A 17,427-nucleotide genomic window follows, 5' to 3' on the forward strand; every position below is an offset into this window, starting at 1 on the left:
GAGAAAGGAAAACGGGATATTCTTGCAAAACCCCATCTGCAAATGTGGCTTGAGCAGGACAACAGACAAAAGTTTTGAAAACCAGTTGTTGCTTTCTAAATGAGAAGCCTGACATTTTAACTGTCAGCAGCCAGGGAGAGGGTGATCCCTGTTAAGCAATGCAATCAGAGACTCTGCTCACTGGCCTGGCGCTTCCTTTACCTCAGGGTGTGGTGTAGGCTAATTGCCTGGGAGGACAAATTCTGTAGATGTTTCCTAAAAAGAGAGATTTGCAATAACCAAATGAGGGAGGATACCTGATATTTTTCCCATTTCTCCTCCATCTAGAAGAGGGTGAAGTGGGCAAAGAGAGAGCTTGTGGGAGTTTGAGGGTGGATTTGGGTAGAGGAAATGGAAGCAGAATGCGTCTGTTGGCAGGGGGGACCTCTCTGCAGACTAAAGCAGCAGTTTACAGTGGAAATACACTCTGCCTTGCTAACAGCCAGGGGACGTGGGGTGATGTGTCCCACGGTGGCTTTTTGGCATGTCTCTGCCCCATCCTGGCAGGGCGAGCCCACCCCAGCTGCAGCTTCCCGTGGCTAAAGGCTTGGGCTCTTCCGAACAAAACCGAGCTGGAGGCTGGCTACAGCTGAAGGAAAGACTAGCTGGGTGAACAGATCTGACTTTTTTTTTTTTTTAAATATCAAGGACCTTAAACTGTGGGTCACTGGAGCCACTCATTTCCTTCCCATGTGCTTTTCCTGAGAGTGTCCCACCGAACTGAGCAAATGTATTCATATAGCGAGCAACCAAATAAACAAGGCAATGTAAAATAAAGCAGTATTCTTATATTCATAAATCACTACCGAACATAGCTGGTCCATTGCAGTATAGCAGGAGTAGGGTTTTTCCCCCTTTTACCTCCTGTCTTCTACAGTTTTGGTATTCAAGTTTCAAGCCCACAGTATGTATTTCTTTGCTCTTATACTTGGATGTTGGAACTTCCTTTTATAAAACAAGAATAAGGATTAAGTGTTTCTCACAGCACTACTATTGCAGCACTTGGTGCAGATATGTACAGGCTGATCTTGCGGTAGAAGTCGAGTTGTTCTGCAGCACAAACATCCCATGGGACTTCGTCGGGTAGGAAACCACACAGCCGATCATCTGTGAGTGCCTTTCTCTCTGCAACAGCGTGTCAGTGTGCTTCATGAGAGGGATGGATAAGGTCTGGAATTAGCTTCTTTTTAGGATGGAAATAGCAGGCAACAGCAAATGTGCTATCTCCCATGGCAAAATATCATCTCAGCCCTCAGTCAGAGGTTTCCTATGAATGCATGGCACTAAACCCCCTCAGTCACCCTGGCCTCCCTCAGCCGGACCTCAGCTTGCCTCTCCTCTGGGCTGGGAGGTTTGCTAAGGTTTCCCTGAAGGGGAACTGCATCACAGATCACCCTCAGATGGTCTTGGCGGGGCTTGCTGGGATGGAGCAGGCAGTGCAGCACCTGCGGTCTGCTTGGCCAGCCTCCTTCTGCTTGAGGTTTTGCAGTCGGTCTGAGCAGCACCATGACCTGCAGCAATACCAATGTTTTTGTAAAGACTGTTTTGTTTCCTATATCCTAGATTATTCTTATGTCCTTTTTTTTTTTATGTAAATAAGACACAAACATTTCAATGGCAAAACACTACGGTCAGGGAGTGGCTCGGAAATCCTGTTAACTTCACCTATAGCTTTGTGCATTGAACTGGTCTAGAAATCCAGCTTGTGCTAATAGTTTGGAATGCAGGTAGATTTCGTGGGTTTTCTGCAGGCAGAGGAGAGCCTGGAGAGCTGTGCTACTCCAAGGCTGCAATGACGTTTGTCTGCTTTCTGAAAAGCTTTTCCATGACAGGTTTGGCAGTGACATGTGAGCTCCTAGTGCTGGGAGACAGAAAACAACTCTGTAAATGGCTCCTTTGATGAAGCTCTCAGATGAGCTTTCTCCTGCACCAGGATGCTTATTGCTTCAAATGGGACCAATCTCTGCTAATAAATCTCCTTCATGTGAGGAGGGTTTGATCTAACATCACAGGAGATATCAAGGGCTAAATCTAACATTTTCTGTTCCATTAGCTAAAACTTGTAATTTTGACTCTTTTAAAAAAAATGCAGTGTTCCGTCGAGCGTTTCTATCACTAAATCAAGCAACCCACAGTGAAATCTTCATGTGCAGTGTGACTCCTGTTTTTTCTTTCTTGATCGCTTGGTTATCTTTAGTCCTGTTGCAAGTCCCAAGCAGAATGGAGCAGGATGCTCCCCATCTCAGGGCTCCCCAGCTCTGGGAAAAAAAAAAGGTCAGTAATTTGGATTTCCTATGAATAGCGTGTATAATGTTTCCTGGGATGGCACTTTTGTGAAATGTGGATGCTGTTGGTTTTGGTGGGATTCTTTTAATTGTTTTTTTTGTTTGTTTGTTTTTTAAACTACAAAAGGATTCCAGTGATTTTGTTACCAGAGCCTGGGGGAGGAGAAGAAAGCTCGAATAAGTGTGTTCTATCTTGTAAACTCTTGAGCATCACCATAAGTGCTGGAGGCCCTCAGTGCTGCCATGCTCCTGTGTTAATTCAGTTCTGCTGAAAGCAGAAGGTGGTTCATGCTTTACCCATATGTCAAACAATTTGGGCCTCTTGACTTTCATGGCCCATGCTCTCTTTTTCCTTCTCATTCAGCACAGTGCATTGGCTTCCCACCTGCTTGCTCATGCCAGCCTCCATCGCTTCCCCCTCCGCTCTCCACCTATCACCTTTATGCTTCTCTTGGCATAAGATCTTAAAAAGAAAAGAAGGGAAGAGAGCAAAAGTTCCCTATGCAGAGGCTGCAAACAGTGTTGTGCTGGTGGGTTTGGACGTGCCAATACACAGCAGCACTGCTCGATGTGCTGTCCCATGAGTGCACCACTTGATTCCTGCATGGTGGCCTGAGAGAGGTTTACATTGCAGAGGTCTGCAGCAGGGACTGGCAGCATCTCCCTGTACTGTCCATGTGCCACCCCCTTGGGATCTGGCTGATCCTGTGTTATCAGTCGCGCCGGGAAAGGCTGCACGTGGCTGCTGCTGCAGGTTACGTAGCTGCAGCGAATGCTGCTGACATGGCATGGAGAAAATATGGATTCAGCAAAAGCTAAGTAGCACATGGCATTAAAAATTCACAAAGGCTTCTCTAAAACCCGGTCCTCCTGGAGAAGCATTTTAATGAGCTGCAGCAGGACTGGGTGAGAGAGCGGGGGACCCTTCCCCAGTGCTGTGTTAGGAAACAGCCCCCATGCACTGGTCACCCCCATCAGTTTATGTGTTCATGGTTCTCAGTTTTCAATGAAAAACTATACCAGAGGGTCTTTCTCTTCTTTCCATACTGGCGTAGGAACTCAGTGCATACTTACTCAGGTTTGCTGTGGAAAAGTAAAATAAAAATTGAGAGGCTGTTGTCAGCGCTGAGGGAGAAATGTTAGGATTAAACTGAAACAAAGCTGAAATACTTTGAGTCTGAGATTTTCAGATGTTCCTTTGGAAGTTTTCTTTAAGAAGAGAAGGCAGGTGACCCCATTTTCCCCTGGGGGAAAAAAACCCACCCCAAAACAAAAACCAAAACCCCAAATAAACCCCCAAAACTTGTGGACATTTTTCCGATGGCTTTACCTTTCAAATAGTTTTTTTCCTCTTTTTAGATATAGCCAAATTAAAGTCAGCCAGGCTGAACCGCAGAGCCCCAGAGCCAGTGGCTGGGATGATGGGGATAGGGGCTGAAAGGAGCCAGCTGGCTGATGCTGAGACAGGGGAGGTCAGGGGGTGCTTCAAAACAAGAGTTGATACACAATTTTCCCTCTGCCTTTCGTGGTGATACTAAAGGGCTTTGGATATGTTTGCAATTAAATCTGAGGGGAACACATCAAACTGCCTTTTGCAGTGCTGCGCTCTTGACCTACTTGTTAAACCAGCACCCGTTTGGCGTGGGTCAGGGAGCAGGTTTTCACTGTGCAGCTTGATGCTGTGGTGGCTCTTGTTGTTCAGTGTGGCTGGTTATTGTATTCGTCATTTGTTTTAATTTATATTTCGTTATTTGTACTTTATTCTCTACAACATGGGGCATTGTGGAAAAGACAGCCAAATATCTTTCCCCTCCCTTAAAACTGAGAAGCCTGACAGAAGTCCTGGGTTTTTAAACCTACTTTTGAAACAAACAACTACAAAAAATTAATAGAAAAGATATTAATGCTGCAGCTTTGTTAAACGCTAGTTGCAGCAATATGTGATTAAAGATGTCCTTGTTTAATTCACTGAAGCAGAAAAACATATTTGGGTGTTTTTTTTTTCTTTGCAATCTTTTCAGAGCAGATCCACCTTCTCTGCAAGACTGCTCTGCTGTGCTGCTCAGCTGGTTTGCTGAAGCAAATGGATGAAAGAGTGGAAAAGATCTGCATTCCTTGTTTTAGAGAAGTTAAATATCTCTGGCAGGACTGAGACACCCATCCTGCCCACCACATACAGCTGGAAACACTGAGCATAGGGCTTACATTTTCTTCTGTGAAAATTAATAAGAATTGCAGAAGCTTATTAAGAGCAACTGTGCTGGATTCAGCCAGGTTTCGCTTCGCTGCTCTCCCCATGCAACCCACTGGTAGCCGGGATGGGTGGTGCTGGAAACCTGCAGGAGCATACCATGGGGAGGGGCTGCTCTGGTTCTCATTTATGCCGAGTCCTGACGCAAGGCTTACGCCAAAAAAAAAAGTTTGTAGCGAAGATTTGGCTGTTGGCAGAGGAGTTTCTAGAGAGGGACCATCGAACATGAGCGGTAGTTTGAAAAAGTTACAGCCTCTAAACCAATGGGAATTTTGAGACCACTAAGCTCACGAAGCAAATGGTCATGTTGCAAGAGACCAGTGTTGTAGGCTTAATGCCTGGGCTTCACAGTCCAGGGGTTAAGACAGGGAAGAAAGTTATTAATTATGCAGGTTCTGATTTGCTATTCAAATAACTTCTTGTCAGTCCTGGCACAAGGACCTGAATGTCCTACATGCTGCAAATGATAATGCCGTAGGGTAACTTTTTCTGCCTTCTGAGAATGCAAATGAGGTATCTGCTTTTTGAGTCAGTTTAATTTGCTGTCTTCATCTCTGGGCAGCTTGTTAGCTGAATGGAAACTGTTGATGCTGCCAATGCAATCTGGGTATTGTTTCATGGGACTGCAGAAAGCGATGAGTTTGTAGCTTTCTAATCCACAGTAATTTGCTGCTAATTTGTCAACATTCAACAACTCCAGTGGCTACCGCACCAAAACAGCCACAACAGCACTGCCTTCCTCTTATTGGTGGTAGTAAAAGGTCAGTTAAAGTGGTGCTTTTCATCCTTTGCGAGAGTTTTAGTAAGCACAGAATAATGTTTGTTTTACAAGGGGCAAACGAAGTCACGGTGTAACTGTTGCCAGTGACAGAAACCAGGTGAGGCTTCAGACTTGCCTGTGGCTGGGTGGCTCATTCCTGACACAGGGAGACCCCTCCATCCCATGGGGACCTGGTGCAGCCATTGCATCCAGGGGCTGGTTCTGGCTTCTATACTAAATCCTTTGGTTAGGTTGAAATGCAACTTCTGTGAGCATGGATCAGGAAATAAAAATAAAATGTTGAAGTTGCATTCATAGCGAATATTTTTAACTGTCTTAGCACTCTGCTTCTCTGGGAAGGGCAGCAGCTGAAACGCTGCCTGTGGCTCTTGCCAGGGCTGTCCTTGGGAGAGGCCAGTGCTGTGGTACAGCAGCAGCCATCCCTCCTGAGCAGCTCATAGAGAAGGTGGCAGCAGCTCTGCCGTTGAAACTGTGCTGTGTCCAGATTGAGTGTGGTGCTGCAAGCTGAAAACAGTGCAAACCCTACCCTGGCCCTCTGAGATACTCATCTACATCTGAGAGAAGAAAAAGCAAGTGAGAATGGCTGGTTTATGAGGAACAGAAGAGGATTAGGGCTGTTTGGTGCCTGTTTCTGAACTTTCCAGGATATCTGGTTTTAATAGGGTGTTGCAGAACCACAGCGTACTGGAGCTGGTAGCGCTGGCCTCTGCTTCGGGTTGATTGAAGCTTCCTGATATAACATCCCAGGTTCACTTTTTTTGATGTTTCTGCCAAAGTTTAATGACCAAGTTTGAAAACTTGGCTACTGGCTGGCTGCCTGGTGCTGATAGTTCCCGAATGTTTCAAGTATTATGTTCCCAGCTGGGGCACGGCACAAAAATCAGATACGTTGCCTTTCTAAATCTGTTTTCTGAATTGTCCCCACTTGGAAGCAGGGACATTAATTTGGCAGAGGAGGTCAGTATAATGCCAGGATCTTCCTTTCTTGCTCTTCCAGTGAAATAACACCAAAATTTGGTGTTATTTGTATTTGTAGTCTTGGAGAAATGGCTAGATATATACACTTGCTGGGCAAGGTTGTGGCAGGTCTGCAGCCCCATAGTCTGGGCTCTGCTATAGTCTGTTCTGCTGCAAGTATAGTATATATGGTCCTCTCTCCTCCCTCATCAGAGGGCTGCCTGTTTTGCTGCTTTTCTGGGAGTGAGAGGGCCCTGTACAGACTGTGATGTATTTTAAGAATGTGTGAGAAGTTACTATCAGGAAACAATGGTGTTTCCACACAGGATTTGACTTGAGATGAAGAACGCTATCTAAATCACTGCTATCTAAAATTTTCTTCCTTCTCTCTTCCCTGTTCACCCTGACCTTTGGCAAAGCACGCTTGTGCTGCTGCTGTCCAAGGAGGCGGAATGCTGGGTGAGCTCTGTGGTCTGGATTTGCTGCTCATCTCAATGCACAGAGCTGTGGGGCTCCTTGTCTTGAGCTGTTCCCTAAATCCGGTGGGATAGAGTATAACTGACAACTGCACCAGAGCTGCTGTGTCTATGCTGTGGCTGCTGCAGCAATTTCCCAAGATTATCAGTCGTATTCTCCCAGTCTGACTGGGGGCAGGAGGGAGCTGTAACTCCAGGGTCTGCTTTTCAGCAAAACAGGTTTTGGCTGCCTTCTCAGAGATGGAAGTGAAGTGATCTCCTGATAATCAGAATGTCACTTCTGAAGCTTTGTCCCTACAGAGAAACCCAAGGTTTTCCTCTTTGCTGCTAAACATGGCAGGTGGTCAGGCACCGGTGTAGGTATGTGATCTGTCCTCAGCCACCCTGGAGAGAAGGGGTTCCGCAATAAGGTTACCCATGGTAGCTTCTCAGAGGCTTTTTGTTCAGATAAGGTGAAGGTAACTTGGAGTTCAGGAATGCATGAGCTCCCTCAGGCCCCTGTCTCATTGTCGTAGGAGACCTGAAGGAGAACACCCTGAGTGCTGCCATGGTTTTTCATCTCTGCCCATCACCCTGAGCTTTCTGCCTTTCAGCATACCTGGTGTGATGCATCTGGAGGAGGACTATGGCATGGTAGGAGTAAGAGCCTTGCAACAGCCTGAAACCATGTGTAGCTTTTGATGTGCATAGGGGGAACTGCAAAAAAGTATCCCAAATAAACCCACTACTCTGCTTTGATGGTGGCAGAGCTTAGCAGATTTAAATATCTCTCTATGATTCCCAGGCCACCTCTGTTGTGCATAAAAAGAAATACTTAACCTTGGAGTGAATTACGTGTAACACTGTGGTTTGCTGATGCATAGAAATGAACTATTTGTTGCATATGAAAATAGTAGATATGCTATTTAATATTTTAATGTACATATACAAATATCAGTTTTTCTCCCACTATTTATTTCAGTGTATTTTTCATGGTTGTAGTTCCTGTGCAGAACAGTCATTTTTAGGGCACTGTAGGAGGCAGGTTCTGTTCTCTTTTAGCAAGGTGTCCTTGGGAGAATTTTGCCTTAAATAGAAGGAGGAAGTTTTGAAGTCAGGATTTACAGCTTTGGGATTGCTGGAGCATGGTGTGGTCTCATATCTACAACCAGCTGTGCTGTCTTTGTCTTTAATTCCCCTTTGGATCAAATGCTTAGAGAGGCTGTCAGTAGCTTGTGTGGTTTGACTGGAGGTTTGGTAGTGGAGAGCTTGCTGGTGCTTTTGAAATGCAGATTTTCAGAACGGTGACTAAAGAAGGGGTCTGCAATAAGGCTGCCTGGGCAATAAACAGAAATTTTTGGGATTGAGTGGTAGGGATCAAAGGTTGATGATGTTTCAGCCACTTCTCTCCATACAATTCCCTCTAACACAGAAATCCTATAACATCATTACACGTTACATCCAGGAGTTCAAAAAGGAAAAGAAGATGGGAAGCGTGAGGAGGGAAGGTGCTGAAGGCACATTAATGGAGAAGGAAGACAACATTCAGGATGACAGAGAAAGATGGGGCTAAGTAACAATGGGGAGAGCAAGACAAATATTTGAATATGTGGAGAATCAAAGCCTTTGAGAGAGAGAACTGGGCTTTTTGGGTTAGGACGCTGCAAGCTCTGCACAGGAATCTGCTGCTTTGCCATGGTGGCTTGTGCTTGTGTAATTCACAGGGGAAACAATTTGAATGGACAAATAAATCAAAGGTGCTAAAAGGCTACAGTTATTCAAACTCAGTCGGCCATTTGATAACACCCAACAGAAAGGAGACAGGCTGAGGCCAACTAAGATGAAAAATAACTGAGAGGCAGTGGCAGCTGTATTGTCTGAAGTTAAGTTGTGTCTGCTGATGGCTGCAACAGCTTGGAAGCAGAGATCTCCTGATGGGGGAGAGTGAAGAAAGGGGGGAGAAGTTATGTCTCCAATCTCTTTATATTTATTTATTTATTTATTATATGCAATATATTTATGCTATTTAGGCCAGAGGAGCTCTGAGGTCTCCTATGTGCTACCACGCTGACCAGTAAATACCCTTGGTGTGCATCCATCCAGGGTGCCTCCCCTCTGGCCCCTCTCAGCTGCCCAGACTGGAGCCCAAAGGCAGGCATCAACTGAGCAGGTGTTGTCTCTTAACATGAACTATTGACCAGAAGATTGCTTAGTGCAAGCTACGGTTTCTTTTCCCGATGTTTTCCCAGTAGTCTGCCTTGAGCTAGACCAACATGTTCATGTACAAAGTGTCACAGGTGGCCAGATCACTTGCGGTTTTCATAAAATATTGCAGAGCAGCAGCATGTGGAAGGGCTGACTCAGTATTTTCTTGGGCCACTCCAGTTGTGAAGCGAATGTATTGAAATCAGCAGTTGACACTAACTTTCTTTCTAAATTGCAAGAAAAGAAGTTTAATTAGCAAGAGGAAGACTGAAAGAGGTTACCTCCTGTTTTCCACAGGAAAACGATGGCTTAGGAAAGCTTTGTGGACTACTGGCATGTCTCTCTGACTCCTCTCCTAAACGTTCAGATAGGGCTTGTAGCCTCTGTTAACTAGCAATTGCATTAAACCTGGCCAGGTTGTTTGCACCCTGGGAAAGTCTGATTCCAGCATTTAATTTGTAAAGAACTGGGAATTTCTTTGGAAGACTTTCCTAAATAGCTGTGATAAAACATCCAAAGTCAGTATGTTGTGTGAGTGCAGAAAAACCCCATTTAAATCAGCTCATTACAGCAGAGTGACGATTATCTGGGAAACTGAAAAAAAGGTGGCAACTTCACAAAAGACAGTGTGAAAAAAAGGTGCTATATCACTCCTGCATGTCTCCCTGCCTACCAGCCTATATTTGACATCTATCTGTAGCTGCCACTAAAAATATTTTCAAAATTACTTCTAATTCTAGGATGACAAAAGGCTTGATCCGGTGATAAAAAAAACCCACTTTTCCCCAGGCCAAGTCCTACAGGGAAGATTGCCAGACATCTTCTGTTTAGTACATGCATTCTCATCATCTTGTACAAGAACCAGGCTTTAAGTCATTCCTCAACATGTTACGTTGACTGATGTGGTCATTTTGAAATGAGTCAGTTTCCCCCTTTCTTAAATGAAAATTAAAAGGTTAGTCCTGGCACAAAAAGGAGCCTTGGTCCTCCTATATCAGTGCCTGTGAAGCATTTTGAATATGCACCAGTTCCTATCATACCACAAAACTGCATCATCTGTTGCAGAGCAGAAAGGAAAATACCAAAATTGACTTAATATTTGGTTTTATGGATTCTGTGCTTTGATACAGAGAGAAGTACCTTCAAATTACAGAAGAAGAGCTGAACTTTAATACTGGGGTAAAGGACTAGGGAGGGGTATCGGCTGACTTCTGAAGAGATGTTCTTTTGTTTGCTGTGTGAAACTTGTGTCTCTGTAAAGCCTCAGACGAGCATAGGGAGGAAAGATATCCTGGGAACATAAATAATACCAAAGGTTTGTATTACACATGGCAAAAAGAAAATGGTGATGCTGAAAGTAGAGCTGCATGTGGCATTTGCCACTGGGCTCTGGTGCATGTACACAGCCTGTCCTGGAGCAAGGAGCGCTGTGGGTTATGCTCATGGGAGCTGTGGTGGGGTCACTGGCAGAAGATAGGAGACACCACCTCGAAATTGTGTCAATGGCAAGAAGAAAAGCATTTATCGAGTGTTTTTGAATGAGTTGAGTAAGCAAAACCCCAGCTCCTGAAGTTCAATCACTGGCTTTGTCTGTATGGGAAACTGTGGCTTCTTCTGTGCCAGCCTTTGCAGCCCTGTGCCAGCATCAATCATTTGGTCCCATCAGCGATCCCAGCTGGCATCAGGAAACACACAGGAGTGTTTTGAACAGAGGTTATCAGCTGTAATGGAAACATCAATCTGTCTGTCAGGTTATCTGTGTGGATCCCTTGGTTGCAGTACCAACCCTTGTGAAAACATCTGGGCTGGGCATTAGTTGCCTTTCAAAAAAAAAAAGTGATTTTGTAGTTATTCCTTAAATTCCTTTTACTAGAAAATTACTGTAATTGTAGTAATTTCCTTTTAATGATGTCTGTTACATCTCATTAGCAAAGACATTTCTAGGGGCTCCGTTCCAGTGGCAATGGCACTGTCCTCATAAGGAGCCACTGAAAAGTGGGCTGTGCTGCTCATGCACAGCTCACGTTGCTTTGCAGCTTCAGCCAAACCTGCAGGTGAATCACCAGGCCTGCTTCCAACTAAATTGAATTGCCCCCAAAGTAATACTGTGATACTGGAGTCAAAGCAAGTGGATACTTTTCAGCTGTCTGCAGAGGAGCTGCAGATAACTTTGGGAGCAGATCGGGGGCTGCAGTGAACGTACCCCTTCCTCAGCCAGCAGAGAGGTTGTGCAATGCTGTGCAAGGTGCCGTCGCAGCCGTTCGGTGATGCAGGGGACATGGCCTACAAGCTTCACTTGAGAGTGGCAGCTCAGCAAGCCTGACTTGGGATCCCCCAGCAGCCTCCCCAAAGCCATAGGTTAAGATGTTGGAGAACATCAAGACACTCATCAGTACAGCATCTAGGTAAAAACAAATGGTATAAAAAAAAAACCCACACTGAATTATTCTGAAAATGGCCGATTAAATGGCTTTCTCCAGGCTTAGAAGCCTATTTGCTTCATTATCCTGTCCCCTGGTCAGTATGACTTCCCCTTGCAGCCGATTCTCAGGGTGCAGTTCCAGGTACCTCTGGGTGTATCTATGTTACAGTTGGAGCCGTGGTCCAGGGAAACAGGACAATAGGCAATGGACTGCCTAGGACATCCCCATCGGTGCAGTCCCACTAAAAATTCCCAAAATGGGCCCAGCTGCCTCAACATGGAGAACATCCAGCTTTCAAGGCAGGTTTTGCAGATTAAAAACTCTGTTAAAGGGGATATTTTGGGATCTCACACTTAATATCCTGTCTGCATCCTTCAGATCCATCACAAATCAGATCTGTGGACCTGGAGGTCATTTTTTTTTAACAGGCCAGAACTGAAAACTCAAGTCTATATCCAGCTTCATTTAAAGGAATAAAACTGCTCCTGCTGACTTCTTAGGGGACTGGATGAAGGGTCAAGGTTAGAAGCTAGTCAATGTTCTCACTAGCTCATGAATCTGCACACACACTTGCAAGAAAAGTAAAAAAATGCAGTGGTAATTTTTATTCACAGGCCACAATTAAATACAGTTTGCTTACCTGTAGCTCTGCTGGCACTTGCACACTGAGTGGGGCTTAAAGCATTTTAGACTCATAGAGTAATAAAAATAAAAATTGAAATATATTCATAATATAGCCAGAAAACATAGTCTCAACCTGATGTAATTGAAAATGGATTTAACAAATACAGGCTCAGACCAGTGACCTTATTTTGTAGATACTTTAAGCTATTTGTGTTGCTGAGTGAATTTCCAAAAACTCAGCCATCAGATTTCCTATATTTTGGATGATTTATGATCTTAGTTTTATTCTGCCCCCCCGCCCCCCGCCCCCCAGCTGCATTAGCGAGTGAGAACAGCCTGATTGTGCAAGTTAGAAGGTGTAAAAGACTTAGACTCCTTAGAAGTAGACTCCTCAGATTTTCATGATGGCAAATGGAGCAATAATAGAATCTCGCTTGGGGGTTTTCTGATGTTCATCATTTTATCCTCCTCTCTTTGGTTAGTTTTAACTTTGATAACTCTGGCTGGTAATTTGCCTTGGTTTTTGCCTGTGATTGCATTCTTTTGAAAAGCTAGAGTAAAATGAAGATTGTGCTCTTCAGGAAAAAATGATGGCAGAATAGCTGTGGCCTGATTATCTCTTCTCAGCCGATCAGTGCCAATGCAGGCGATTTCTAGTTGATGGCATTTGTCCTTGCTGCAAGCTTAGGTGTTGACTTCAAGTACTGGATTTAAATGAAAGGGGGGTCAGTCAGTGAAAGAAGGTTGTCTGCCTTTAGTATGCTTATCCACGTGAAAGTCACAAAGAGTTCTCTAAATCTTAAAACTGATGGATGTGTTATTTTGTTTAGTGAGATTTGGTGGGGAATCTCAATTTTTCTGTTATCCTTCCTATCAAAAGTACCTCCTAGGACTGAAGTGTCCCCAGATGAGCTCCTACAGGGCAGGGCATGGGTGAGGTTGAACCATGTAATTGTCGCTGCCACTCTGGTACGATGCCTGACAGTTCATTTGGAGAATTTTTTTCTCTCACACCGAGGAGCTTTCAGCAAAAACCAGGCTGCTGGAAGTCTTATCCATTCTTTGGCCAGCACAGGCACTTCTGCTTTCAGAAAAAGCTTGCTTTCCTGTGACTTTCCTGATAAGGCACTCCTGGAGCACAGCGTCTCCATCAGCTCTTATCACAGCACTCAGTGGTGGGTGGACCTGGTGACGGTAAATGTTGTGGTTAATCCTCCTTGCCCAGGATTTTCTACCATTTTAATTTTAACTGCCAAATCCCAGCCTGGTCTGCTTCCCCTTATGACCCGAGTTCCCTGTAGGCTTCCTTGTCACTTAAGTTCCAGCAACCCGCGGCTTTCAGGCTGTTATACAATTATAGATATGCAGCTCAAGGATTATCTTGTTACCCTGGAAGACTTTTGCTTTGTGTGTTTGCAGACAAGTATTCCTGCCTGTATTAAATAACAACCAGCTTTAAGCTGACTGGTACTTTGTGGTGTTATTTGTTGGGGGGTGAAAGTCTTGAGCACTGTTTATGAGTAAAATTTGTATTTTTATTCAAATCCTTGCCGGGGCCAACCAGTTCTGTGGGGTCTCCAAACAACAAAAATTAAATAAAATTCACTGTCACCTCCTCTTCCTCCTAGATCCTTCACCCATCCTCTATTACTTTGTGCTGTTAAATGCCAAAAATGCATTTTGGCCCCTGCCTCCCTGTTCTCACCTGTATCTCAAAAGGCTGCGAGATAGGAGTCAGAGCAGAATTTTGGCACAGATTTTAAACACATTTCAGAGGCTGCTGCAAAATGCAGCCTGGCACACGTTACTCAAAAAACAAAAATCAAGCAAGAATAAAATGTAAGAGACAAGTTATATAGTATAAACTAGGTAAAGGAAAAAAGACTTTTTCCTTAAACTTTTAGAAAAACACCTTTGTGTCTTTTGGAGGCGAGTGAATGGTAAATTTGGATTAAAGTACTTTACTGAAAAAAATCAGTTGATTTTACAATTTCTTGTTCCCAGTAAGCTGACTTTCCTGCAAATTTAATTCTGCCTGCTCTCTCTGTGGAAGGACAATTTCAAGGTGAACAAGCATTGATTTAAGGTTTGCAGGAGTTGTACCCTAGATAAAGAACTGTTTAGCCCATGTGGGATACAAATGCCGTTATTCTTTTGATCTTGATGCTTGAAGACATATATTCATTGCCAGTCAGGACCAGAAAAAAACAAACCTTGATCTTGGCCAGGATACTGCATAAATAGGAGCACTGTGGAGAAAGCTGCTCATTCACTTGTGCAATATGCAGAGGTGGAGGTGGATGGTTTGGATGGGGCTTTTGCTCTGAGCAGTCTTTTATTGGCTTGAGCTAAAGAGTGTCACCACTGGATTAGACTCTGGGTCACACTGGTGGGATGCTTAAAGCAATAGGTACTTGTTGAAGTATTTTTCCCCCTGCCAGATGCTTTAGTTTTCTGTGGTCAGAAACAGACAGCAAATCTGGGACCTGTCCTCTGAGCTGTGCATTGGTATTCTGCACCCTGCCTGCTTCAAAGAGGCCATATTTTGGGGAAGGACCACAGGAAAACAATTTAGGCGGCTGGGTACTCTCTATAGCAATTGTGGTGCTCTGAAAATTATGCCCTTTTCACCCAGTGTTGCTGTAGATTTTGTTCTCCTGCTGCATTCCTTTCATAATTGCCAATTAAATAAGTATCTTGGTCTCAGTTTATCACTGGTCTAAATTTGCCTGTGTCAGGCAAGGGAAACTGGGTTAGCATTTGGCAATGCAGGTATGTTTCAGGAGCAGCAGACTTATTTATTTTGGGGAAGAAATATTGATGTGTATGTGGTAAGTTGACTAATTTGTCCTCTAGCATCATTTCCTGAAAGATAAGCAGCCGGGTTTATAATTGATTTGATTAAATAATAAATGATACATTCTCCTGCTGCAAAGTAGGCAGCATTTCCAGTCTATGCATCTTCTGTGGCTATGAATGGAAGGACTCTAAATAGTATGTGAATGGGGACAGTAATTCCCCTCTATGCACTGCTGCACACCAGAGCAGTGTTAGTGGTTTGAACAAGAAACTTGAGATAAATTAAAGTTTCTTTAAAGTTTCTTTTGTCCCTCTCCCATCGCTTTATTGCTGAACTTCAGACCTTCTCACTTCCAGCTGTGGTTTTAAAGATGTGCTGTACCTGTCCACAACACACAGTGAAAGGCTCCAGATTTAACAGTTAGGTGTAAGCCTTTGTCACTTCATCAGCAAAAGTTGCAAAGGAGTCCTCCTTATATCCCCTTGTACATGGATTATTTTTTTTCTTTGTTGGTCATTTAAGTAGGCTGTAGTAAGCCTAGTATTAAATTAATGCCAGGGCCAATGTATAAAAAAATATGCAAAGTGTATGGCCAGATTTTTCAAATCTGGATGTTATTTTTCAGTCTCTGATTTGAGACCAGAGACATGTTCCCCCAAGCACTGACTGTCTGCTGGGCCTGTTTGTACAGCTGGACATGAGGCTGCTAAAGTGCCTGTGCACCTCCGGCCAGAGATAGCATCAAAATAAATGTTCAAGAATGAGCTTGGAGCTTGCTGCTGAAATTACAGCATGTTCCTCTCTAGGTGCCCAGGAGAACATTATTGAACCTCTGTCTTGTGACTCCTTTGCTTGCTGGTAGGTTTGCCAAAAGGCACCCAGCAAACTGTAGCCCGTATAGCTGGGCAGATGGATTCTGTGCGTCATCAGGTCCCTTTAGGAGTAAAGGCACAACATTAAGGTGCCACAGTCCTTGTGTGTTTAAACAGTTGACAACTGAAGCAAGATGTGTCTTGTTATGCTTGGTAGCTGTCATTTTGCATTTCTGTCCAGAGCTGGTAGTTGCACTGTGTTGGAGAAGATGTAGCTGGGTGGAGATGGCAAAAGATGCTGCTGGGTCTGTTGCTAATTCCATCCCTGGGTCTCTAATGTATTATATGTCCCTTAATGAGCACCCTGTATCGTTTGAACATAAGGTAGACAAAACACTCCATAATTTCTTAAATGTAATTCAGTTTTAGGATGAAGCTTCCAGGCTTTCCCTCTTTAGACTTGAGTCATGCTTTGGGTAAATAGCCCAATTAGTTGCTAATGGCCAATGCATCCATACACAGGAGCAATGAAGCTTCAGCTGGCTCCCCGGTGCTGCCAGAGCTGCCAGGTCACACTTTGTGGCGGGTGAGCTCTGCTTTGGTTGAGGGCCAGTTCTGCAAAAGCACTTGCAGATAATTTTTGGTCTGAAGCTTTAAATCTGAACACAACTCTTGATTTTCAGTCGTTGTACCCCTCGCTTTGCCTGTTCCCTAACGGTGGCTATGTTGCTGTTTGCAGATGATGGGAAGCTGTCCCTGGAGGAGTTCCAGGCCTTTTTTTCTGATGGGACACTCAGTGAAGAAGAACTTGAGAAGCTCTTTCACACCATTGACTCGGACAACACCAAGTAAGCTCACTGTGCTGACAACCCCCTGTTTCACAGAGCTTTGGATCACAGCGTTGTTGTGCAGCAGCAGTGCTGCTCAGGAGAGCTAAGCACCACAGAGGCTGCAGGGGTGCAACTTGCTTTGCAAAACTTTGCAAAATCTCTGTTTCTGCTTGGTTTGTGTCTTATCATGATGGTCACTATGACTTCTTTTGTCTTGGTGGTTTTCTCAGGCCATTTTCTTTCGTGCAACCTGATCTTTACAGCGTCTGAAATGATGCTTAGTTTTACCCATGAGGGCATTTAAATGGCTCTTCAGCTTTTCCTCTTCATCTAAAAGCTTTGCTATGCTATAAAAGGTAATGGTGTGAATCTCTGTAAGCATTGTCCTATCCAGCTGTTTTACACACAACAAACTGGAATGATTTGTGGTCTTGTCTCTTTGTGATCTCTCTGTATCCCCTGCACTTGGACCATGCCTGCTTTGCCTCCTGTTCAGAATATCCCCTAGTGCATTGATTGCTCTAGCACTTATTAGAAATGAGCCCCTTCTCTTCAAAGTGAAATTCAGCTGTGCGGAGGCCAGCCCAAGCCCTTCAGCCACTGTTGCAGATGCTTTGGCTCTGCTCTGATCCAAGCAGCCTGATGTGGCTGTACTACTGTCCATACAAAGCCCGGGAAGGCCGCACAGGCAAGTGGACTGATCCATGAGCAGCACTGCGCTCTCTGCATCGCAGCTGCAGTAGCAGCAGGGAAAAATGATGGCAGAGGAGGGGTCTAGGTGTTCTTTAGGTTTATGTTGCATCAAAGGTGATACTGAATATGGCACATGGCTACTCTCGCTGAGAATAAAGCTTTTGCAGGCTGCACCAAGCTATTAAACTAAGGTGACAAACTCGTTAGCAGCCCCTCTGCCTGCCTTTGCTGTCTCTTCCTCAGTGCCTCCTCTGACTGCCCTTGCCCTTGGC

The 17,427-nt window shown here is 44.5% G+C and overlaps 1 protein-coding gene across 5 annotated transcripts in view; it reads left to right on the plus strand.

Moving 5' to 3' along the window:
- The window catches only part of NECAB2 (N-terminal EF-hand calcium binding protein 2), an 86,756-nt gene that overhangs the window by 24,435 nt on the left and 44,894 nt on the right, over positions 1–17,427 (plus strand). For all 5 annotated transcript variants that reach the window (XM_075101701.1, XM_075101702.1, XM_075101704.1 and 2 more), the window contains exon 3: positions 16,372–16,480. In XM_075101701.1, coding sequence (XP_074957802.1) covers positions 16,372–16,480 — 109 coding nt within the window. The remainder of the gene's footprint in view (positions 1–16,371; positions 16,481–17,427) is intronic.

This window comes from Phalacrocorax aristotelis, chromosome 8 (genome assembly GCF_949628215.1).
Source record: "Phalacrocorax aristotelis chromosome 8, bGulAri2.1, whole genome shotgun sequence".
Classification (NCBI taxonomy): Eukaryota; Metazoa; Chordata; class Aves; order Suliformes; family Phalacrocoracidae; genus Phalacrocorax; species Phalacrocorax aristotelis.